Below are 25871 nucleotides of genomic sequence, written 5' to 3'. Positions count from 1 at the left end.
TCTAGTAAAAGAGACAAAAGAAGTTCGATTAATAATATTGAGCCGGTGAGAAGAGTTTACCGAAATATGAAACCCCGGAGGTGGGTTTGAATTTTGAAGATAACTGATTAAAAAAACCATGGAAAATTTTGAAACACGGCATAATTGACCACGCATGTTTCATTTAGTGTAATGGTAATAGGTTTTAAATCCTCCACAACTCGGTTTACTTTTAGTATAAATAGAGACCAGGCACAGCTTAAGATCATCACAAAAGAAAGAAGTGAGGCAACCTGAGAACACTAAAGAAAGAGAAAAACAATGGGTACAAAAAATGTGGGTTTCATTTTAGGGCTCATAGGGTTCTTGTTTCTCGATGGACTTCTCCTTTGCATGGCTCTTCAAGTCCATCATTACGATTTTGTTGTAAGTGCTTATTGCTTAATTTCAGTTTGTTAACGAATAATAAGATATACATATAATTAAAACGCTGAATTGAATTGATGTGGTTAATTGCAGCTTCAAGAAGCAAATTTTACAAGGCTATGCAGCACAAAGAGCATGTTGACTGTGAACGGCAGTTTCCCAGGTCCAACAATTCAGGCTCGTAGAGGAGACACTATGTATGTTAATGTCATCAATCAGGGAAGATATGGGGTCACCATTCACTGGTAATTTTATAACTGCCCTCTTCAACGCTCAATAAATGATGAATCAAAATCCAAAAAAGGTAAAGAATTTTCCTTTCAATTTTTGTAGGCATGGAGTGAAGCAGCCAAGGAATCCATGGTCAGATGGTCCTGAGAACATAACACAATGTCCAATTGCAGCAGGAACCAACTTCACCTATGAGGTTATATTGTCCGATGAGGAAGGAACTCTTTGGTGGCATGCCCATAGTGACTGGACTCGAGCCACGGTCCATGGTGCCATTATCATTTTACCAGCTGCCGGAACTACTTATCCATTTCCTACGCCTTACAAGGAACAGACAATCATACTCGGTATATAAATATATGCATGAATGATGTTATATATACATATTTTTGAGTATATAAATAGAAAAATATATGTTATGTCATCATATAATTGAATGTTAATTTATCATTAATTTAAAATTACTCAACTAATATCTAATTACATGAAGACCCATCATGTATATACCTATTTGTATATACATGTAATTTTATTGATATCCATATATATATGATATATATTTGAGTTAATATTAATCAATAAATTTTCTGTTCCTTAACTTATGAATAAATTGTCATTTTTCACCGCCAATGCATTTGGCAGGTTCCTGGTTCAAGGCAGACGTAATGGCTATGATTCAAAATGCTATCGCAACAGGCTCCACCCCGAGTAATTCAGACGCTTTCACAATCAATGGTCAACCAGGGGACTTATATGAGTGCTCTAATGGTATAAAATTAACCTCTAAAACTACTCTATAGATTGTTGACTAAAAGCAATTTTAAAATATGTTACATGTATTTGTAAATAATATGATATATTTTTCCTTTTCTTTAGGTCAAAATATTACAGATATATAACATTTCAAAAATACATACGTATTTTCTCTAATCTGCCATATGTTTCAAAGCATACCTATGACATACGGCGTCCGATAATGAAAGTGAAAATAGTTTAATTAGCAAGTTATATAGAAAGTCCTTTTTACCGTGCATCTATTTGTTAGCTAACTGTTAAAATAATCTGATATTGCAGACACAACATATCGCTTACCGGTTGAATCTGGCAAAACTTATCTTCTTCGCATTGTGAATGCTGTGATGAACGAAGAACAATTCTTCGGAATTGCTAACCACAACCTCACAGTTGTTGCGCAAGATGCTGCATACATAAAACCAATAAATACAAGTTACATAATGATAACTCCTGGACAAACCATGGATGTTTTGTTCACAGCAAACCGAAATCTCAGCCACTATTACATGGCGTCGACCCCTTACGTCGATAGTGGTATTATATTTCCCGACACCACCACCACAGCAATTGTTGAATATGAAGGCAACTATTCTGCCCCTTCATCTCCTTTCTTCCCATCCCTTCCAAATAACACTGACATAACTTCTGCACTAAACTTTACTAATCAAATAAAGAGCTTAGCCAGTAACGAGCATCCCATCAATGTTCCCAAAAATATCAGCACGCGAATCTATATAACCGTTGCTTTGAATCTATTGTTGTGTGCCAACGGCTCCTGTGATTCCGGCACTGGTGATAGACAAGCCGCCAGCTTAAATAATATCAGTTTTGCCACTCCTCAAATCGATATACTACAAGCATACTACAGGTACAAGCTTATTATAGGATCCACACTTAATTGAATATATTCTAAATCTTTCGTCTTGCAGGAATTTGACAAACGGAACTTTTGACCTGGATTTCCCAAGCGAGCCCCCATTTTTTTTCAACTTCACAGGAGATGTGTCAAATGTAGGAGCGTTCACAGCGCAAGGGACAAAGGCAAGGATGATAAATTATGGTGAAGTGGTGGAAATTGTCTTCCAAGGGACAAATATTGGAAATGCACCGTCAAGTCATCCAATGCATTTACACGGTTTCAGCTTCTATCTGGTTGGAACGGGTTCAGGAAATTTCAACAATGTCACTGATCCACTCTCTTATAATTTGGTTGACCCACCTGTAGTTAACACCATTAACCTCCCAAGAAGTGGATGGGCTGCAATTCGGTTTTCAGCTGACAACCCCGGTAACGTCTCAACCATAGATAGTCAGATTCTTTTGTTTTTATAATTGAAAACAAATAAACAATAACAAAATTTTTTGGTTCAATCTGATGTTTGCCGTTATTAATTTCTTTTGCAGGTGTGTGGTTTATGCATTGCCATTTTGAGAGGCATTCAACATGGGGCATGGACACAGTTTTCATTGTACAGAACGGGCGTTACCAGAACCAGAGCATGCTGCCACCACCAGCTTACATGCCTCCTTGTTATTAATTTGTCTTGTGCTTAATTAATTAAGTTGCCTTAGTTCCTGTTAATTGATTTCAAATTTAGTAATATGGAATGTACTTCAATAAAAACATTTAAAATGTTATCTGATAATTAATTTGCATTTGTATTGATGGAACCATCATTTTTTTTTTTTATTAATGAAATACTCAGTGTTTAAATTTATATATATATATAAAGGTAAACTGTAAGAAGTTCAAAACATGGTTGGATAAGAAAAAGAATATATGTTGACGCAGACCGATTGATAGAAAAATCAAACTCAAAGTGGGAAATGATGTTGATGTAGATATTATTTATGTTAGAACTATCAAGTTATTTTAAAAAACTGGTTGTTTTTATGTACTCTCTTTTAGAAGAAATTTAATTTTTGTTTTATTATTGACAATCTATTTCTAAATAATGTTGATTATTCTTTGAATATTAGTATTAAGAGATTTTTTATTAGAGAGAAGTCATCCTTATTATTGCACAAAAGGTTAAGGTATATTTCTAACAAGAAGGTAGACAAATTGAGTAAAGATGAAATTTTTTTGCCTCTAGATTTTCAAGATTTTGGGATTTGTGTTGACTGTATAAGGGTAAAATTGATAAATACTAAAAGATATATTTCAACTTGGAGCAATGAGCTTTTAGAAATCATTCATACAAATATTAGTGAGCCTTATTCATTCACCTTATGTGGCGATAAGTATTTAATCACCTTTATTGATGACTATTCTAGATATGGGTATGTTTTTTTTTATTAGAGTAGGAATCTAGTGTTATTGAGAAGTTCAAGATTTTTAAGATAAAATCAAAGAAACAAATAGGGAAAATCATCAAAGTTGTGAGGTCTGATCAAGGTGGAGAATATTATGACAGATATATTGATTTAGGGCAATATTTTTTAAAAGTATTTATAGGAATATGAAATTGTTCCTTAATACACTATACCTGGGACTCCTGAACAAAATGGTGTGTAGCCGAGAAGCATAATCCCACCCTTAAGGATATGGTAAGAAGTATGATGCGTAGATTTAATTTGCTAGAGTATTTATGAGGCAAAGTTATTAAGGCTGCATTATACATTCTGAATAAGATTTCTGTGAAATCAGTGCACAACACTCTTTTTGAGCTTTAGACAGGAAAAAAACCTAATTTGGGACATGTTTACATCACCGGTTGTTCAACCGAAGTAAGGATTTATAATCCTAATTAAAATAAATTGGATCCTAGGACTGTTCGGGGATATTTTATTGGTTATCTTGAACATTTCAAATAATACATATTTTATTGCTCTTCTCATAGGACAAAAATGGTTGAGTCAATAATCGCTAAATTTCTTGAGCTTGATTTAGCAGAGGGTAGCAACTCTCAACCATTAAAGGAATTTGAAGAAGGTCCATCTAGGTTGGAGCCATTGACCAATGCATATAATGGTATTTTACATGCTCCTATTGAGGAGCCCAAACAACTAATTTTAGAGAATCTTTTAGAATATGAACCTATTCAAAATGGTGCCACTACTGATGATACTATTTCAAATGTTGCATTAGTTCAACTACTTATATATGATATTGTACCTGGTGACTCTATAGTTGTAATTCTAGTTTGAATATCAACTAGACAGAGACGACCAACCATTTTTGTGATTATTATGTCTATCTGAGTGAGTCTGATTATGATATTGGCTAGATTGTAGATCTTGTGAATTTTAAAAAGGCCATTTCTTGCTTACAGTTAGATAAGTGGTTTGAGGCTATGAAAGAAGAAATGTAGTCTATGAGTGATAATGATGTATAGGATCTAGTAGAGCTCTTAGATGGGGTTAGTCCTATTGGTTGTAAATGAGTTTTCAAGACCAAGAAAGACTTTAAGGTTAGAATTGATAAATTTAAGGTAAATTTTGCTAATAAGCTTTACTCTGAAAAGCTTTAAACTTCAATGATACTTTTTCCCTATAAACTTCAAAGGATACATTTAGAATTAGTTATACTTTATTGGCTCATTTTGAATGGCTTTAACAAAAATGTGAAAACAACTTTTCTAAATGAAAATCTTTATGAAGAAGTCTATATGAAGCAACTAGAAGGTTTTGAAGTTGAAGGAAAAGGGCATATTGTATGCAGTCTGAAGAAATTTATATATGGATTGAAACAGGCATCTTGACAATGGAATTTGAAGTTTGATTAGGTAATAACTTTATATTGGTATGTTAAAACAAGTTCAATCAATGTGTATATATCAATATCAATGACAAGAGATTCATTTTTCTGGTTCTTTATGTTGATGATATTTTGTTGGCCAACAAGATTATAATTTGCTTTATGTGTCAATGCAATTTTTTTCTAAGGCTTTTGATATGAAAGATCTTGAAGAAGCATCTTTTGTCGTTAGTATTGAGATTCACCATGAAAAAGATTATAAGTTACTGGAATGATCACAAAAGGCTTATATTGAACAAGTGCTTAAAAGATTTAATATACATAATTGTAAGGGTGGTGAGGTACCTGTGGTGAAAGGAGATAAGCTTAGTATTAAGCAATGTCCTCAGAATGATGTGGAGAGAGCATCTATGCCTCATGTTTCTTATACTACTGCAATTGGGAGTTTGATCTATGCTCAAGTCTTTACTAGACTGAACATTGCATTCATTGTGAATGTACTTGGTCGTTATCAATCCAATCCAAGTACTGATCACTAGACTGCTACCAAAAAACTCATGCGATATTTATAGAGAAAAGATTTCAAACTGGTATACAAAAGGGTTAATAATCTTGAAGTAGCAAAGTATTATGATTCAAACTTTCATGGTTGTGTAAATCATTTCAAGTCTACTTCAAGATTCATTTTCATGCTCGCTAGTAGAGCCATATCATTGAAAAGTACAAAACAAACTTTGATAACATCTTCAGCCATGTATGTAGAATTTGTTGCTTGTTATGGAGCAACCATAAAACAATGTGGTTGAAGAATTTTATTGCTGAAGCTTCATGTAGTCGAATTCATCACCAGACCTTTGATGATTTATTGTGATAATAATGTAGCTATATTCTTTTCTAAAAATAACAAAATTAGCAATAAATCAAAATATATGGAAATAAAGTATTTGATAGTGAGGGACCTAGTCTAAAGAGGGGAAATTGTTGTATAATATATTAATAAAAACTCCTTGTTGGTAAATCCCCTATCTAAAGGACTGAGACTCATTGTTTTTAAACAACATGTAAAAGAATATGGGTGCCCTAGAATCTTTTGAGATTTTGATTTAGTGGGAGGAGTCATTAAGGTATTTCTTGTTACCTTAATGAAGCTTATGTTATGATTAAGCATTCATACATGCTTTTTTTTTTTTTTGTATGAAGTTCATTTATTGATATAAGTATATTGAATATATGGGTATATATTTGTACATATACTCGTATACAACATGTGTTTTAAGAATAAAGTTTATTTTGAGTATGACAATTGTATGGGCATTTCTTTATATATGTATCTCAAGATTATTAGTGAAATATGCAAACTTTGTGGAAAGTTGTTAACTTCATTTGAAATTGTGAGATTTCTCTTATTTCTTTTAAAACATAAATGTTAAAAAGAAATCATAAAGAAGATTCCTATGTAATAGTATATATTTGTTATGATCACATTTTGAATGTTATTCAAGCTACACTTAAAGATTCATATGATATAATTGTAAATAATTGAAATGATAGACATCTTATGTTGTTATTGAAACACAATGATTATTTTGATTTATTATTGACTATTGTATCAATAAGATTGTTTTAGACTGAAGTGTTGTTTTTCAATTATATTGTTTTCTTACAAATTAGTGTCCACTTTAGAATAATAAAATGTCATTCACTTGGAAAAGATTGTTTTTTTTAAAGATTATTTTCTTAAAATATATACATATACATATAAAATTTAATCAATGTTGTCCAAGTGGGAGAATGTTGGAATAATGTAGGCATATATTGATTAAATATTTTCTATTGTTTAATAAAACCAGGTGAATGTGTACTCCAAAAAATTTTATTTTATAGATTCGATGTGATAATTCAAAAGCAGACTGATACACTTCATGTTGTAATTATTAATTTTGGATTGTAAGTGTGGGTTGACATAACATTATTAGGTTTTTTATGGGAGAACCCAATTGACCATTTTACTCTTTTAGTAATTAATAAAACAAACATAAAGTCCCCTCCCAAGTTTAATATAAAAGTGCATAAGTTTATTTGACACCATCATTCTGCAAATGCGTTCTACAAAACTTAGGGAGAAAGATTTTGCTCTTAGATTGATATTCAATCTTCTCTAGATCAACAAGATGACACAATTGAGGTTTTTCTATGTTCTTAATCTTCCAATTATAGTATTTTACAACCTAATGTGTTAAAATTATGAATTTGAGCAGAAGTCTAATGTTATGCGATTTTACTATCAGTATTAAATTTCATTTTTTTTGCCTACACATTACACTTAGATTTGATAAATGAATAGGTTGCCTACAGATATCCATCCGAAAACGGCATTGATTCTAAGTTTTTACACCCAAACATGTTTGGATTAATACCCGTATAATAATATATGTTTTTGCAAAATAATTGTAGATGGTAAATATCTGATCATCCCAAATCATTTGAGAGCAAAAATTGATATAAAAATACTAAAGAATATAATATCATGTAATCCACATAACAAAGAACACCAAAAAAATGCTACCAGAGATCTATAAAGTATAGTTAATTAACACATAGAACCGTTGGAAAAATCTCCATCAGAAGATAAAAATAATAAAATCTTCATAAGAAAAGTTATAAAGAAACATGTTGCAATAATAAAAACAGATTAAATGAACCAACATCATTTTTTTTATTAATGAAATATTCTCTTAGTTTTGAAGTTTATAAGTTACATATAGTTGCGTGCCTTACTAGCTGACGACTTTCCATTCAATATAATTTACACAACTTCATATATGTATTCTACAACCATTGATAAAGTCTTATCTTACACATCATTTTCACATACAGCGATTTGTAGGGCTAAACTAAAAGTCAACCACAGAATCCTTCGCTATAAACAAGTTGGAATAATTAAAGAGCTATTCTTTTAATTAATTTTATAAAGCTCAAATTCTCGTAGGGACTTCGGGTCATCTAATGTAAGACTCCAATGCTCAGTAATCTATTAAAACAAATGTTGATTGAGATGAATGGCTCCTTTTATGGCTGAAGTCAATTTGATTTTGTTTTATTTTTATTTTTTGGTCCTTGATTGATGTGAAATAAAGCCTGCCCATTTACTAAATATGCCCCAACTCCTGTCTCGTAAGGGTAAAGTTTTTTATTTATTTATCATGTTTACTAAAACTAAAAGGAATTTATCACCACCTCATCAGTTGATATAAAAAAAAAAACAATAATAAAACAAAATTGTTAAGAGAAGAATTACACTATAAAAGTTTTTAAAGCACATTTTAACATTTCGTGGTTGAATTTGTTTTCATCAATGTTTCATCAATTCACTGATTAAGTAGATTTGTCTTTATAATTCAACGTGCCTCATAAACCTAACATAGACCAATGATCAGATATTATGATAATTTGATAAACTTTATAATTATATTTACTATTAAGAATCTTACATTGGTTTGAAAATAAATTGGATATGGAAAGTGTGAGTGAAACCCTTACCTTTTAAGTTAGTTTTAGGATGGTAGAGGTTCAATAGCCCTTGTTGACGTTCAACTGCATTTTAGGCCAACGTTGGCCATACAGATGTAATAGATGACATTTCTATTCAAGTCCATATTAGGTATATATCCAAAATTACAAATTGTTGCCTATATTTTTAACAATACAACAATCTATCGAATTGAAATGAAACAACCAGTGGATATTGATCTTCTTAACTCGATTTAACCATCTTTCTGATTTGCATTCATGCTTTTGTTGTGAGATTTCAGATATTAGTCTCTGATTTGGAAGAAGATTGATACTAGGGATGAGGTTTATTAGTTTTCTTTAGGGTTTTTGAAATGTGGTTATGGATGAGGGAAAAATGGTACTTAATTAATTATTCGGTAAAAAAAGCTTAGTCCTTAAAGCATTTGTGATTTATTGTAGGCCCCCAAAATATGATTATTTGATTAATAACCCTGTAATGAATTAAGAAAAAGAAAATGCTAACAAATAAAAGTTCTAATCATATTTGATTAGTTTGACTTAAATGGGTTCAATTCATTTGATGGCTATGGCTTTGAGTTGTAAGTTGAATTTGTGTTTGATTCTAGATTGAGATTTACTCCCGCTAATATATATGTAGATTGTATATTGTGTGGTGGTGTTTTTGTTTTTTCATGTACGAGTTTGAGAAGGTTGAGGGATAGTGATGGAGTTGGACTCTAGCGGGAAATGGAACCGGTCTTTGTGTCTGGCCACGCGTGGGTGGTGAGAGTTGACATTGGTTAGAGCCATGGGCGCTAAGGGTATTTAGTTCAGTTGTCCTAATCAAGTTAAAACTGGCAAATGGCTGAGAGTTTAGTATCATTACAAATTGTAGGGGGTTTTAAAGTAATATCTCATTGCATATATTCTCCTATAAAGTGCAACAAGGGATAAAGACGGAAGGATGATTATTCTTTGGTCGATGACAAATTTAAGCTTGGAATTATAATATTGAAAATAGTCATTGATGCAAATTAAAAATTGCAAGAGTTGTGGTAATGGATCATGCCTCAAGTTTAAAGAAATGTTAACCAGCTCACACTGTAGCAACGTTTTAACTCCTACAAGTTTAAAGAATAAATCCCAGTTTTTTAATTGAAAAAAGGGAGAAAGAATAGATCCCAGGAATTTGTCTACATGATTAAACAATTATTTTATTGAACTCATTCCGTGGGCTCCGGCTGTCGAAACAATAAAAATTTGCTTAATTGAGGAATCTCCCTTGTATGATGTATATATAAACCCAAGTCAAACACAATTATTGGGTTTATTGATAATTCATGACGGTTGTAAATAATTCGAAACTATCAATAATGTTTCAAAATTTCCATTAATCGACTTTTGTATCATCATCAAAAAGCGTCAGATCACTACAAGATAATTTATTTAAGTTTATTTTAAAGTCGTTTGTTAATTTATCAAAAATTCAGGAAGGTAATGTCTGATTATTGGGAGTCGATTTTTATTCTTGCTGTTATCTTTATTATAATTCCCATTTACAGGGTAAAAAATAAAATATATACATTTGAACATTATGTATATCTATACATAATGAATTTAATATGTTTTTATATGTCATTAAAGTATACTTCTGTTAAGAGACATCGTTGAGTGTTAAAACACAACATTTTGCAATTTTTTAACCTGACAAGTTATTATTTTTATATTTCTTTTTAATGTTTACCTTTTACGTTTAATTTTGATTATTACAACTACCTATATTTTAATTGGATAGATCTATCTCTTGTTCCATAATGAGTAGTTACAAAATATTTTAATAATTCAATTTATCAACACTTATTTTAGTTGACCAAGAGTGTTTCTTCTTGTGCCATTTCTCTCATAGTATAAATAGCTTGATGGTGCATCAGAAAATGTCAGAAAAGAGAGTTGATTTGCAACGAGGGAACACAGAATCAAGAGAAGAATGAATAAACAAATCATACTTTTCATTTTAGGGTTCTTCTTTCTGGATGGGCTGCTCCAATGCATGGCTGTAAAGAAAAATTATACTTTTGTTGTAAGTGCCTCTACGTTTTCTTCGTCTGCATTTTATGATACCTTTAGACCTGATTTTGTACTTGCCTCCATTTCAGCTTAAAGAAAAGACTTTTACAAGGCTGTGTAGCACGAAAAGCATGTTGACTGTAAATGGCAAATTCCCAGGGCCAACCATAAAGGCCCGTAAGGGCGATACCATTTTTGTTAATGTCATAAATCAAGGAAACTATAGTGTCACCATTCACTGGTAATGACTCTGAAAATCTCGTTTTAAATCATCAGATGGAGAATCAAAACTTTGAAAAGAATCTTAAGAATTTTGTTTTAAATTCCGCAGGCATGGAGTTAATCAACCAAGGAATCCATGGTCAGATGGTCCTGAAAATGTAACACAATGCCCAATTAAACCAGGAGCCAATTTCACTTATGAGATCATATTTTCCACTGAAGAAGGAACACTCTGGTGGCATGCGCACAGTGACTGGACTCGAGTTTCCGTTCATGGGGCTATCATTATTTTACCAGCAGCTGGAAAAAGTTATCCATTTCCTAGGCCTCATAAGCAAGAAACCATCATTATTGGTAATAATATGAATATATTAACCGGGATATAGAACAAAATTGCTCGAGATGTGATTACCATTCTCAGCTACTAATTTTATTTTTTAATTTGATTGTAATTACAGGATCCTGGTACAAGCTAGATGTGCCGAAAATGCTCGCTAATGTCCTGAAGGGCGTAATTCCAAATGTTTCCGATGCTTATACCATCAACGGCCAACCAGGGGACTTATACAATTGCTCCAAAGGTGAATATACGATGGAGATATTACATATTAGTTTGTATTTTCAGATCTCATATATAAAATCTACTCATCGTGTCCTCATTTTACAATTGCAGATTCAACACATCGTCTGAAAGTTAAATTTGGCAAGACTTATCTTCTTCGCATGGTAAACGCTGGGATGAATGAAGAAAACTTTTTCGGAATTGCGAACCACAGCCTCACAGTTGTTGGGCATGATGGAGCATACGTAAAACCTATAACAACCGACTACATTTTGATAATTCCTGGACAAACAATGGACGTTTTATTCACAGCAAACCAAAATCTTAGCCACTATTACTTGGCTGCTAGCCCATACTCTGATGGTAATAGTACTACTGTCCTTTTTGACAACACCACCACCACCGCCATTGTTGAGTATGACGGCAATTATAGTCGTCCTCCTACTCCTTTCTTCCCAAACCTTCCTTTTTACAGTGATATAAATGCTGCAGTAAACTTTACTAACCGCATAAGGAGCTTAGCAAACGACGCATATCCGGCCAATGTCCCCAAAAATATCACAACACAACTGTTAATTACAGTTGCTGTAAATCGTGTTTTGTGCCCCAACGACTCGTGTCTTACCCCAGCTGGTGATGGATTTCTTGATAATAAGCAAGCTGCAAGCTTAAACAACGTTAGTTTTGCGACTCCTCAAGTTAGTATACTCGATGCATACTACAGGTATAATTTTTTTCGTTGTTTTCTTATTTGATATTCTCTCGCCCCATGTTACTCATTATTATGAAATACTTCGAAATGCAGTGGGTTGAGCAATGTTTTCGTTGGAGATTTCCCAAGTCAGCCTTCCAATTTTTTTAACTTTACTGGTGATGACGTTTCGAATTTACAAAATACCGCCAGCGGGACAAAGGCGAGGTTTATAAATTACGGTGAAGCGGTTGAAATAGTGTTCCAAGGAACTAATATCCAGACCCCGGAAACCCATCCTTTGCATATACATGGTTACAGCTTCTTTGTAGTGGGTACAGGCTTTGGGAATTTCAACAATGAGACAGATCCTTTATATTATAATTTGATTGATCCACCAGAACTCAACACTGTGAACGTTCCAAGGAACGGCTGGACAGCCGTTCGATTTTTTGCCATCAATCCTGGTAAGTCTGTGTATTTGGTGGCACGACTATTTACTGTGCATATCACGTTGGTTAGGTAATATAAGAAATAATACAAATAAAATGATTGTCACATCTGTTAGATCATATATGGAGTGGAATATTTTAAGAGTTGGATTATTCTATGGAAAACTTAGTCCACCATTCGAATTGTTAAAAATATTCTTTTTTTTTTGGTTTCAATACATTCAGGAAAAAAAATCAGTTGCAAATCAAGATGATGGTTTGTCTTAAACTCTATTTTATTAAACCATATATTTCTTCTAAAATAAATGTTTTTTACGAAAGGGTTTTATGTTAAATTTATTCTAATATGAATGATTTTTAACTTTTTTCAGGGGTGTGGTTTATGCATTGTCATTTGGAAAGGCACGCAACTTGGGGCATGGATACAGTTTTCATTGTAAGGAATGGGCAATCGGAGGATCAGAAAATTCGGCCACCTCCTGCCAACATGCCATCTTGTTCTTAAGCCATTTACATTCTTAGAATGTATATTTGTTTTTTGTCGCTCATATTTTTTAATTTTGTGGAAATCATTCGCTTATTGTTTGATGACTTAAATGATCAATGTTCGCTGGGACATGTTACATCCTTGGCATCGGCACGAAACATTATACATATTATGATGAGATTTTGTCGTAGTGCAAAAATTTGTTGCAGACGTGTCTTAGATGAAAAATAATGTCTTCTGGTGACTTGTTATTGTAACTTCATGACCATTTGTGGAATGTTTAATAAATGCGAGCCTTTCAATCATTGCACGGTTTTCATTTCTCTTGGAATTTATCACTTCAATTACTTACTATAAAAAGAAGTTAAAAGCGCTTAATTTCCTTGTTATATAGTTGAAAATTGTCAAGAAATATGTTATTTCATTATGCAATCGAAGGAATTAAATATGTAATCTAGAAGATTTCAGTGGTTATTGAAGTAATTGTTCAATATGAAGGGAATTATTTTGTCCATCATCTCATTTCTTCCAAGTAAAACTAACATAAATGATGTACAAAGCTTCACCACATAAAGAGTTTAGCAAGTAAAGAGCACTCAATCAATGTATCAACAAATTAAATATTAGCACACTAATCTATGAAACTTTTTCTTTCAATCAATTGTGAAAGAAAATTATTGATGAGATTTCACATCACCAAATAATGTAAGCAAAATAAAGTTTTGTGTAAGATAGGGTTCACTAGCAACATTGATGATTCATTATTGAACCAATATATGCTATATTAGTGCAATACAAGTGCAAGTAAGGAATTACATATAAAGTTGCTTTTTAATGTGATTTTGCCCATTGCTTGTGTACCTATGTTCACGGTTATAACATTAGTAACTTTGAGAGAATGTCTTGACAAAGTATATGTATAGAAATTATAAGAAAGTGTCTTGTGAAGGATTCGATTAAGGACGAGAATCCTAAAGAGAATTATTAGATTTTAGGGGAACCTTATTTAATCCAAACATTCAATGTAAGCTTTCTTATGCTTATTATTGTCCCTCTCTCTCTCGACCTCACTTCTGTTAGTAATCTTCTTTATTTAAAGGATGAAAAACGTGGTTACATTCATATCAATTAGAGACATGATTTGCTTCTATAGATGGTCGCTTCTTGAGTAAATGCTTTATAGGTAAGAAACTAACATATGACAATTTCTGCCCAATTTTTGGAATGTGTGGAGGACTTTGAGAACTTCCTTGGTTCTTGAATCAAATAAACAACATGTGGGGATGTACGAAATCTTTGTCACTCTTTAGTTGGAAAAATAATGGTTCTATGAACTTTGAACAATGCACTATTCATGTGGTTCCATTTCCCCATTAAATATGATTGGGTATGCTTTGTTTGTATCATGAAATGGTGGACACGTGTCTTGGGGTTCACTTGAATGATCATGATAAGTTCTCCCTTTTGCCATGATTTATCTATAAAAGGAGAACAACTCATTTTGGTATCTCACTTGTACATGTGGTCCTTTGACTTGAAGTCATCAGACCATCTAATACAAGGATTAACATAGTTTGACACCACTTAACGTGTCATCGTAATTGGGGTAACTATAAAAGTGATGATTGATTATACTGAGATTTGCATGGAGACTATGGTGAATCAATAGAGAATTTATCACTCTTGAGCAAAGAAGGTGATATCTCAAAATAGGAATACTAAAAGACATTAATAACCACTTGAAACTATAGCCATAATTAGATTGGAATGAAACCTGATTTGAATTGTATAGTTATTGATGTGTATCAATTCATATCGAAGAGACACTAAGATAGACACATATCTATATCTCAGTGATAACATTGTTAATTATCATTATACTGATTTCTAATTCCTTTATGTTGCGTGAAAATTTAATTCAGTCAAATGAAATTATGTGTCTTTTGCACCTAGAGAGCTTTGACCATTTCTAGAACTAAATTTGGGGTGATTGTTTCCTAGAAAGGGGTGATTGTTAGCCGAAAAAAGGGAATACTTTTGGTAGATAGGAATCTATACAAGGGAGAGACGAAATTCATTTTTAGGGAATATATATATAGATATTCTTCTTTTTGATGGAAAGAATTTTTTGGTTTTATCTTATCTTGATGATTGGAGATCTGAGCATGGCTTATGGTGGCTAAATTCTTTTCTCTTGGTTGAAGGGATTTGAACCCATTGAACTATAAGAATTGTGAGATTTTCGTTCTTTAATGTATCTTCTTAATTATTCAAATATTGATTATTTTCCTGTATTATTTATTATGATTGTATTGATTGATTGCTAAGGCTCATAATTAGTTTATTGATTAATATAATGTAATGCTAGTTTAGATGTTGAATTCATCTAATCGAAGTGGTAACTGGAATTTATTGTTTGCTGCATCAAGAACTGTAATTCCTCGGAAAATATTCAACTAGATTAATGCAACGTCGTACGCTTGTGTTGTCTTATTTTGTTAGTTTTTCTAATTTTTAATGTTGTTGTTTGATTAAATTCGAGATTATATCCAAGTAATTAATTAATAAAGATTAACTGGAATACATATCTTTGGTTAACTAATCATAAGAAAAGACAAGTAATTAATATTATAACGAATATTCGAATAATTATTTTAATACTCTTGGATGTCAATGATCAATCATAGATTTAATGGTGGATGTGACCGTAGATCAAAGTTTGTCAAATTGATTATTTATTTTAGATTATTTTGTTGAATTTCATTTATTGCTTTTAATTACAATTCGTGTTCAATTCATAAACCCTTCAGTTTCATTGGTTTATGTGATAAGTAACAACTTACTAATTAAAACTCTTCAAGGGAATGATTTCTACTTTTCTTCAGTATATTTTTGTTGTAAGAATTTAGGATTTTTATTTGGGTGTAGATGATAGCACTACCAAATTTTGACACCATTGTCATGGGGTTTTTAGTTTGTATGTTTGCTACGGGGATCTTCGAAGTAGGTTGATTTAGAATTTGATCCAGAGATTGAGAAGACTGCAAAATGGTTAAGAAAAGAAACAAAAAAAGAGACTACAAGCACACAAATCTGCTCGTGAAACAAAAGAAAACATGGCTAAGAATCAGACCTTAAAAGAACTTGTCGCTCTAGATTTGAACCAACAACTTCATTGCATTATTTTTCCTAATTTAGATGCTAATACTATATTTGAATTAAAATCTAGACTAGTCAATCTTTTACCCACTTTTCGTGGTTTCGCACGTGAAGATCCTTATAAAATTTAAAGGAACTTTATGTGGTGTGCATAAGTATGAAGCCAAATGGAGTTGCAGAGGAACAAATTAAGATGGGATCATTTCCATTTTCTTTGAAAGATGATGTGCAAGATTGGCTTTTTTACCCGTCTACTAGAAGCATCACTACTTGGCATGAGATGAAGAGATTGTTTTTGGAGAAACTTTTCTTTAGCCTTAAAAGCCATTAGCATTAGGAAGGAAATTTGTGTCATTAGGCAGCATACTAGAGACTCTGTATACGAGTTTTAGGAGTGATTTAAAAAACTCTGTACAAGCTGTCTACACCACCAAATTGGTGACTAGTTTCTTATTCAATACTTCTATAAGGGCCTCCTATTAACTGATAGGAATATGATTGATACAACTAATGGTGGAGCGTTGGCTGACAAAACATCTAAGACAGCCCGAAATTTAATTGCAAACATGGCATCGAATTTAGAACAATTCGGGATTAGATTAGACCATTCATCTTGACGTGTCAATGAGGTAAATGTCTCTTCTCTTGAAAAATTATTTGATGATCGAGCTTCTCTTATACGTCAAATGGCTATAGGAAAAATAAAGGCAACAAAGGTTTGTGGAATTTGTTTAGTTGTGGGGCATCTAATTGATATATGCATAACGCTTCAAGAGGAATCCGTTGAACAAGCCAATGTTGTAGGTGGATTTTCGGGACAACCATAGTGAAATTATAATCCTTATTCAAATACCTACAACCTAGGTTAGGAGGACTATCCCAATCTTCGTTATGGGAATACGTGTGCAAATCAACCTTCAAGTAACTTTCAACCATACCAGCAGCCTTAAATTCCTAGACAGCAACAACCAGCTCAAAATTTTGATTCAAGTACATCTTTTAAAGACATTGTTAAAACTTTGGCCAATAACACTGTGAAATTTCAACAAGACACGAGAACTAGCATTCAAAGTTTGGAAAATCAAATTAGTCAAATAGCTACTATGATCAACCAATTGGAGGCATAAAATTCGAGTAAATTACCATCCTAAACTGTGGTGAACCCAAAGGAGAATGCTAGTGTAATAGTATTGAAAAGTGGAAAAGAGTTGGAGATGTCGATTAAGGCACCATATGCACCAATGTAGCAAGAAGAAAATAGAGATGAAGTGGTGACAGAAAATAATTTTCCTAACAAGAATATAGTGATAGGTAAATCTCTTTCTTCAAATAAATATAAAGTTGTTCTTCCTTTTTCCCGAAACTTTAGCAGATAATTGAAAGTATGAATGTAATGCAGATTTATATGAAACCTTCCAAAAATATGAGGTCAATATCCCATTTTTTGATATAATCAAACAAGTGTCTTGTTATGCTAAATTTTTGAAAGAGCTTTGTACAGCAAAAAGAAAGCAAAGGTTCAACAAGTGTGAAAAAATAAGGATAAAAGAGAATGTTTTAGCTATAATTTGAAAAAGTCTTCTAGAAAAATACAAAGACTTAGGTATGTTTTACATCCCTTTCATAATAGGTGGCACTAGAATTAAAAAGGCCATGTTGGATTTAGGAGTGTATATTAATGTCATGCCATATTCAATATATTTTGTTTAGACCTTTGAAAAAAACTGATATAGTGATTCAACTAGCTGACAGATCGAATGCCCATCCTAAAGGGTTGATTGAAGATGTTCTTGTCCAAGTTAATGATAAACTCATTTTTCTTGCTGATTTTTATGTTCTAAACATGAAAAATAATGACCAATCATCACTTGTTTTGTTAGAGAGACCCTTTTTAAAAACAGCTAAAACAAAAATTGATGTTCATAAAGGCATATTAACCATGAAGTTTAATGGTGATGCCATTCAATTCAACATTTATGATGTGATGAAATATCCTGATATTGATTTTTCTATTTATTCAATTGATTTACTTGACTTTCTAGTATAAGATGTTTTTGAACTTGGTAACGAAGGTGAGTTAGAAGTGGCCAACCATGAACATTTTTTGAAAGAAAGTGATGAATGGAAATTAAACTCTGATTTGTAGGATATAGTGGCAGAAATGAATGAGTTCATGAAACTGAAAATTTCAGGTAATGTGTCTTATATTGAGCTGCCAACATCTAACGAAAGACTTGTACCTTTTGTATTATAGGCACCAGTGCTAGAACTAAAGCTTCTTCCAAATCACCTCAAATACGTGTACCTTAGAGATGGGGAGACCTTACCAATGATCATTTCAAGTGAGTTAAATGAGAAGCCAAAAGAAAAATTGGTGCAAATTCTGAAGAGGCATAAAACAACTATAGGATAGACTATTGCTGATATTAGAAGAATCAACCCCTCTATCTGTGTGTATTGAATTTTGCTTGAAAAGGGAGCTAGACCAATTCGACAACCATAAAGGAGGTTAAACCCACCTATGATGAAAATGGTAAAGAAGGAGATTCTGAAGTTGCTTCAAATCGGAGTGATTTATCAAATTTCAAATAGTGCATAGGTCAGTCTCATTCAAGTTACGCTGAAGAAGATTGACATCATAGTGGTAAAAAATCAAAACAATGAATTGGTACCCACCTGAGTTCAAAATGGGTAGTAGGTTTGTATAGATTACAAAAATTAAAATGCTATAAATCGTAAAGATCATTTTCCTTTACCATTTATTGATCAGATATTAGAAAGGCTAGCTGGTCGAGTTTACTATTGTTTTCTAGATGGGTTTTTAGGTTATTTTTATATTGCAATTGCTTCGAACGATTAAGAAAATATGACTTTCACATGCCCATTTAGAACCTTTGCATATTGGCGAATGCTATTTAGAGCTTGTATTGCACTAACCACTTTTCAAAGATGTATAATTAGTATATTTTCATATTATGTTAAGTATATTGTAGAAATTTTCATAAATGATTTTATCGTTTATAGGGATTCTTTCGATAAATGTTTGCATAATCTCACACTTGTTTTGCAACGATGCATTAAAACTAACCTTGTTTTAAATTTTGAAAAATGTCATTTTATGGTAGAACAAGGTATAGTTTTGGGGCATATAGTTTCAGCTAGGGGTATAGAGGTAGATAAGGTTAAAATTAATCTTATTCAATCTCTGCCTTACCTCACTAATGTATGGGAAGTTCATTATTTCCTTGGCCATGCAGGTTTTTACCGACATTTTATTAAGGATTTTTCCTGTATTGCATTGCCACTATGAAAGTTGTTGTAAAAAGATATGACTTTCGAGTTTGATGAAGGGTGTAAGAATGCATTTGACAGTTGAAGCAGCTACTAACCTCGGCCCTAATTATCCAGCCACTTGATTGGATTCTTCCATTTGAGATAATATGCAATGCGAGTGATCATGTCGTAAGAGCTGTTTTGGGCCAGCAAATTGGAAGGGCACCACATGTTATATGTTATGCCTCAATGACCTTAAATGATGAGCAAAAAAATTATTCAACCACTAAAAAAGAACTCATGATAGATGTTTTTGTATTTAAAAAATTTTGTTCTTATTTGTTGGGTACTAAGATTGTTATTTACTCTGATCATGCAACCCTTAGGTATTTGATAACTAAGAAAGAGGCGAAACCAAAGCTTATAAGGTGGATTCTTCTACTACGTGAATTTGATCTAGAGATCAAAGATAAAAGTGGAGCGTAGAATTGCGTTGTTGATCATTTGAGTCATCTAGTTCATGTGAAAAATGAGTAGAATTTACAAGAAGAATTTCCTGATGAATAGTTATTTACTGCTAGCTTAAGGTTGTCTTGGTACGTGAACATTGTGAATTATTTAGCTACTAACATGTTGCCAACTGGGTTATCAAAAGTTAAAAAAGATAAGCTAAAAAATGACGTAAAATATTACGTATGGGATGACCCGCATTTGTAGAAGCATTGTGCTAATCATTTTATAAGAATGTACATACCTGAAACTGAAATTGCTTATATTATTACCTTCTGCCATTCATATGCTTGTAGAGGCCATTTTAAAGTCAAAAGGACAACACGAAAAATTCTTGATTATAGGTTCTTTTGGCCATCTTTATTTTGAGATTCATATTGTTTTTGCAAATCATGTGAACGTTGTAAGAAAACAGGTAATATCTCATAGAAAAATGAGATACCACAAACTCCAATTTTAGTTTGTGAAATTTTCGATTTTATGAGACTACTTCTTATTTCTTTTGGTTACATCTATATTTTATTAGTTGTTGATTATGTCTCAAAATGGGTAAAAGCAAAAACTACTCGAACTGATGACTCTAAAGTTGTTTTAGGTTTTCTTAAACATAACATATTCAATAGGTTTGATATTCCAAAGGCTCTAATTAACAATCAAGGGAAGTATTTTTGTAACCAAACAGTGGAGGCGTTGTTGAAAAAATATGATGTAACACACAAGGTTGTTACATCTTACCATCTACAAACTAGCAGACAAACTGAGATTTCAAACTGAGGGATTAAATACATCATTGAGAAACTATTGGTCCAACTAGAAAATATTGAAGTTTGCACTTAGATTATGTGTTATAGGTATATAGAACAGCGTATAAAACACCAATCGGTATGTCGTCGTACAGGCTGGTATTTGGTAAGCCCTATCACCTTCCAATTGAATTAGAGCATAAGACATATTGGGCTGTTAAGCAGTGTAATATGAACTTGGATAAGAGTAGTGAACATAGGAGATTACAGCTGCAAGAATTAGAAGAAATTCGCAATGATGCATACAAGAGTTTTAGAATCTATAAGGAGAAAACAAAGGCATTTCATGACAAAATGACTTTTAGAAAAGAATTTTCAATTAGCCAAAAGTTCTCCTTTATCATTCAAAATTCTGGTTGTTTCCAAGTAAAATGCGATCTCATTGGATTGAACATTTTCTTGTTACTAATATTTTTCCTTATGGTTCCGTATAAATTCAAAGCTTAGCAACCTCGAAGCTATTCAAAGTCAATGGCCATAAACTTATACCTTTTTATGAAGGATTGCAATTTGAAAATGTAGAAACATTATAGTTAAAAGATCTCGTTTACATTGATTAATAGACAGAGGCATTACTCCAAACCAACAATAGTAATCAAAAGCGTTACTTGGGAGGCAACCCAAGCTTTTAATCTCATTTTATTTAATCTCTTAATTTTCATTTTCTTAGGCAATAGTTTTTAAATTTCAATTTTATGTGTTTCAATTTTAGTTTTAAGATTTTTGATGTTTATTTGGCAATTGTTTTTGTTATTTTAGATCAGGTTCATTTTAATTTTTTTTATCAGTTTTATTTTATTGTTGAGTCATCTTCCTCCTTTTGCGTAAGTATCAGTTGGCCTTTAGTTCACGGGAGAACAGTCTGTAATTTCAATGTTCTAGGGTTGACTTATATGTTTTTGTAAATGTTTAGCTTTTGCTATTTTTTAAATATAAGAGGCTCATATACTTAAGTGTAAGTATATTGTTGTTGTGTTTCCAGAAACCATATCTACCAAAAACTCACGTGCCACCTTCTCCCCCACTCAAGCAATCAGATGGCACAGCTCGTGTAGTCAGACTAATAGCCATGCCTTTTTCTCAGCCTATTAGGCATCATAAAATAGTAGCGGAAGCAACTACAACCAACACCGGTCTACTAGCAGATATTTCATCAGCATCTTATACTCATTCATTTGACAACCTCGATGCACTGGTATATAGATTTGAATGAAAATTAGACCGCATGAAGCATAATCTGATGGCGTTTTTCAATTCTCAAGGGTTTATGCCACTTTATCCCCTTTCTTTATAATACTGACTGCTGTTCTTTTTCCCATAGATTTAGAGAAGTCTTCTTCCTCTTTTCTTTTATATTTCAGTTTTATTTATTGTGTGTTGTGTTTAAACATTGCAGACAATGTTTGGTTTCAGTGGGGGGGGGGGGGGGGGGGGGGGTTTACCTGCTCTTCTATTCTTCTATTCTTCTATATGTTGTGCTTTTTTAAATTTCTACAACAAAAAAAGAGTAAAAAAAAGTAGGGATCGTTACCTCGAAAAGTTCTAATTAGTACGTCATCACAAATCACTCAAAACAAGAAAATTGGGGGGATTTCCGAATTGAATGCAAATTATAATTAAAAACAGAAAATAAAATTCAGCAAAATAATCTAAAATAAATATTCAATTGAACAAACTTTGGTCTATGGTCACATCCAGCATTGAACTACGATTGATCATCGATACAAAAATAAATCAAATTAACTATTCAAATATTCGTTGTAGTATTAATTACCTGTCCTTCTTTATGATTAGTTAACTAAAAACATGTATTCTAATTAACCTTTGCTGATTAACAACTCAAATATGATCTCAAATTTAATTAAAGGAAATAGTTTTGTTCTAACGGGAAAACATGTTGAATACGGTTTGACTTCATTCATGTCGGCTTTTTCAAGTCTTTAGCATACCTGGTTTTATAAAGATGCAGTCCAAGTACATTTTTTGTAACTTTAGAGCAAGCTACCACAACCAGCTCTTGTGCTTAAACCACAACCAGCTCTAGTTTTATAAATATGCCTCCTTGTTCTTAAATAGTCATGTGCTTAATTAATTAAGTTGCCTTAGCTCTTACTTTATGGATTTCAATTTTAGTAATATGGAATTAATGTTCTTCAATGATAACATTAAAAATTTTATCTGATAATTAATTGATTAATAAGATTGGAATGATCAATTGATTAATAAGCTTTAAATTAGGAAATCTTAAGTAAGGAAGACTCAAAAGTTTTAGGAAAATTTTAAAAAAGTGTTTCTAAATAAAATTCATTGAAACCATTTTTTGAAACCAAATTGAAATTTAAGTTGAAATTCTTCTCACTAAAAATTTTGTGGGAAGGAAAGAAAAACTAATGGTAATAAATAAAGTTGAAAATTTTTAATACTATTCATTAACCAAATACAACATAAAAAATTGGGTTAGGATTAGACTTGACAGTTCGTGTCATTAGGTCGTGTTTGTGTCATGTCAGTTCAGGTTTTGTGTTAAAGACCTTCAACTTTAACCCAACTTGAATTAGAATTATGTCAAAAAGTTTTAACTCTATTCCAACTTTTTAATATTTCAGTTGATCCGACCCAGCTTGACCTAAGTTGACCTAAAATTATTGATTGTTTTCACTTTTCAAAGTGTTTTTACTGTTTTAATTTATTTATCAAATAACCTCAAACTTATTGTTAATAAAACACACAATATAAGATTTTATATTATTTATAAATTGTTTAAAAATTAGATCCTAAGACATTTAAAACACATCAAGAATCTAACTAATCAAATAACATTTTTACTATTTAATATAAAATAAAATATTCAAATAAAAATAAAAATTAATATAAGTAAATATAATTATATAAAGATACAACTATATGCAATCTATAAAAATTTCAACTGTTGTTGATATTATCTTTAAATATTTATGTAATTTATCAGTAAAACTATGTATACACACTTTTGATATACAATTTAGGTATATAAATGACGTGTCATCATGTGATTGGATAATTTTGAATTAAAGATAGAATAACACTCAATCACATAATGACATACCATCTGTGTGTCTAAATTATATACCAAAAGTGTGCACACATAATATTGTTCATAATTTATCTTTAATAAATTTTATTACAGTAACATTTCTTCAAAACATTCGAGTCAATTCATATCGTGTTAGGTTACTTTCATGTGAACCTTAACATTATCCGATTTAATTTTGAGTTATATCAGATTGATCTAAAATAAATTTCCTATCGAAAATACTTAACCCTAACCCAATTTTTTTCGTATCATGTCGTTTTGGGTTAACGATTCATGTCAAAAATTGTCAACTTTAGTTAAGATTATGGTTGGATTCAAACTAAGCTGACTCGATCTCAAAAGTCAGATCAACTTGGTTAAATTGTGCTCAAATTCATTTGATTTGAATGTGAACCTAATTCTAGCTAAAAGATTTATCTCGTTTTTTTAAACACAGCCAAAATTAAGTTAAAAGCTGCCTAGCTCGGTTTGACTCAAATTCATAGCTCAAAAAAATAGTTTGAATTTATGTCTTGATTGGGTTCAAATTCATGGTTTGGATCAACTCAAATTTATAGTTCAAATTCATACTATGTTTAGCTTGAATCGATCACTTTGTATATTATTTAGGTAAAACAACATCATTTTGTTAATGACATACAAACTTAAGCCACAAATTTAAATAATCAATTAAAATAATGAATTTGAACAAAATAATGTCACAAATTTAAACCATTAATTTGAGCTAGGAATTGAAGGCAAACCAAGTCAAATAATTTTTATTCGAATTGAACTAAAGTTATCTTTAATTTTGGCTTAATGAATTTGAGTCAAACTATTTTCTATTTGAGTCAAACTTAAATCAAGAGATGTTTGGGCTTAACCCAGTTCGTATCCAACTTTTGTTAGGGTTGAATTTTTTTACAAAAAAATTAAATTAAATTCAACCCAAAACGGCTCAAAACTAAAACAAGTTGGGTTAGGTGGTAAGTGCTATTGTCTATACTCAAATTAAAATCCTAAATTCCTATAATAAAAATGTAGTAAAAGAAAGTAGGAATTATTCTTTCAAAGAGTTTCAATTAGTATGTCGTTATTTATCTCGTAAAACAATGAAACTGGGGGTTTCTGAATTGAATACAAATTATAATTAAAAGCAGTAAATGAAAATTGACGAAATACTCTAAAATAAATAATCAATTAAACAAACCTTAGTCTACGTTCACATCCACCATTGAACTACGATTGATCATCGACACTTAAGAGTATCAAATTAATTATTCAAATATTCGTTGTGATGTTAATTACCTATCTTTCCTTATGATTAGTTAACCAAAAACATGAATTCCAATTAATGTATATTGATTAACAACTCGAATATGATCTTGAATTTAATTAAACAATAACATTAAGAATTAGAAAGACTAACGAAACGAGACAACACAAGCATAAGACATTGCATTTAATCCAATTGATTATTTTCCTAGGAATTACGGTTTTTGATGCAACAAACAATAAATCTTAGTTGCCCCTTCGATTAGATGGATTGAACAATTAGAGATTCAATACCTAAACTAGCAGTAGATTATATTAATTGATAAACTAATTACGCACCTTAGCAATCAACCAACACAATCATGAAAAATAATTTAGAAAGATAATCAATTCTTAAATCATTAAAAAGATGCATTAAAGAACAAAAGTCTCACAATCCTTGTAGTTCATGGTTTCAAATCCCTTCAACCAAGAGAAAAGATTCAACCATTATATGCCATCCTCTCCTCTGCCTTCCTTCTGATGAGCTGAAAACTAAAAATTAAAAATCATCCCTCTCCAAAAAGAAAATATCTATACATATCTCCTTTCATTCAGATAAGCTCAAAATAAAAATAAAAATACTCCCTTCCTAAAAGGAAAAATATATATACATATTTATCCTTTCCAAATTT

The 25871-nt window shown here is 31.6% G+C and overlaps 2 protein-coding genes across 2 annotated transcripts; both read left to right on the top strand.

The window, feature by feature from the left end:
* Positions 1-267: 267 nt before the first annotated feature.
* Positions 268-3093, top strand: LOC123229209 (putative laccase-9). The gene is made up of 7 exons (XM_044654860.1): positions 268-405; positions 499-650; positions 739-983; positions 1279-1404; positions 1711-2299; positions 2361-2719; positions 2836-3093. The coding sequence occupies exons 1-7, from the start codon at positions 301-303 to the stop codon at positions 2967-2969; spliced, it is 1710 nt and encodes a 569-aa protein (XP_044510795.1). The 5' UTR covers positions 268-300; the 3' UTR covers positions 2970-3093.
* Positions 3094-10631: 7538 nt separating this feature from the next.
* On the top strand, positions 10632-13143 carry LOC123229716 (laccase-14-like). The gene is made up of 7 exons (XM_044655636.1): positions 10632-10724; positions 10801-10952; positions 11043-11287; positions 11392-11514; positions 11607-12219; positions 12301-12653; positions 13010-13143. Exons 1-7 carry the CDS (start codon positions 10632-10634, stop codon positions 13141-13143), a joined length of 1713 nt encoding a protein of 570 aa, XP_044511571.1.
* The last annotated feature ends 12728 nt before the right edge of the window (positions 13144-25871 follow it).

This window comes from Mangifera indica, chromosome 11, assembly GCF_011075055.1.
Source record: "Mangifera indica cultivar Alphonso chromosome 11, CATAS_Mindica_2.1, whole genome shotgun sequence".
Classification (NCBI taxonomy): Eukaryota; Viridiplantae; Streptophyta; class Magnoliopsida; order Sapindales; family Anacardiaceae; genus Mangifera; species Mangifera indica.
This window is presented reverse-complemented; position numbering and strand designations above follow the sequence as displayed.

Excerpts from the sequence above, each read along its gene's own strand:
- LOC123229209 (XM_044654860.1), top strand. The coding sequence starts at position 301 with ATGGGTACAAAAAATGTGGGTTTCATTTTAGGGCTCATAGGGTTCTTG. Across the intron at positions 651-738 it reads TATGGGGTCACCATTCACTG|GCATGGAGTGAAGCAGCCAA; the intron begins GTAATTTTATAA and ends CAATTTTTGTAG. Across the intron at positions 2,300-2,360 it reads ATACTACAAGCATACTACAG|GAATTTGACAAACGGAACTT; the intron begins GTACAAGCTTAT and ends TTCGTCTTGCAG.
- LOC123229716 (XM_044655636.1), top strand. The coding sequence starts at position 10,632 with ATGAATAAACAAATCATACTTTTCATTTTAGGGTTCTTCTTTCTGGAT. Across the intron at positions 10,953-11,042 it reads TATAGTGTCACCATTCACTG|GCATGGAGTTAATCAACCAA; the intron begins GTAATGACTCTG and ends TAAATTCCGCAG. Across the intron at positions 11,515-11,606 it reads CTTATACAATTGCTCCAAAG|ATTCAACACATCGTCTGAAA; the intron begins GTGAATATACGA and ends TTACAATTGCAG.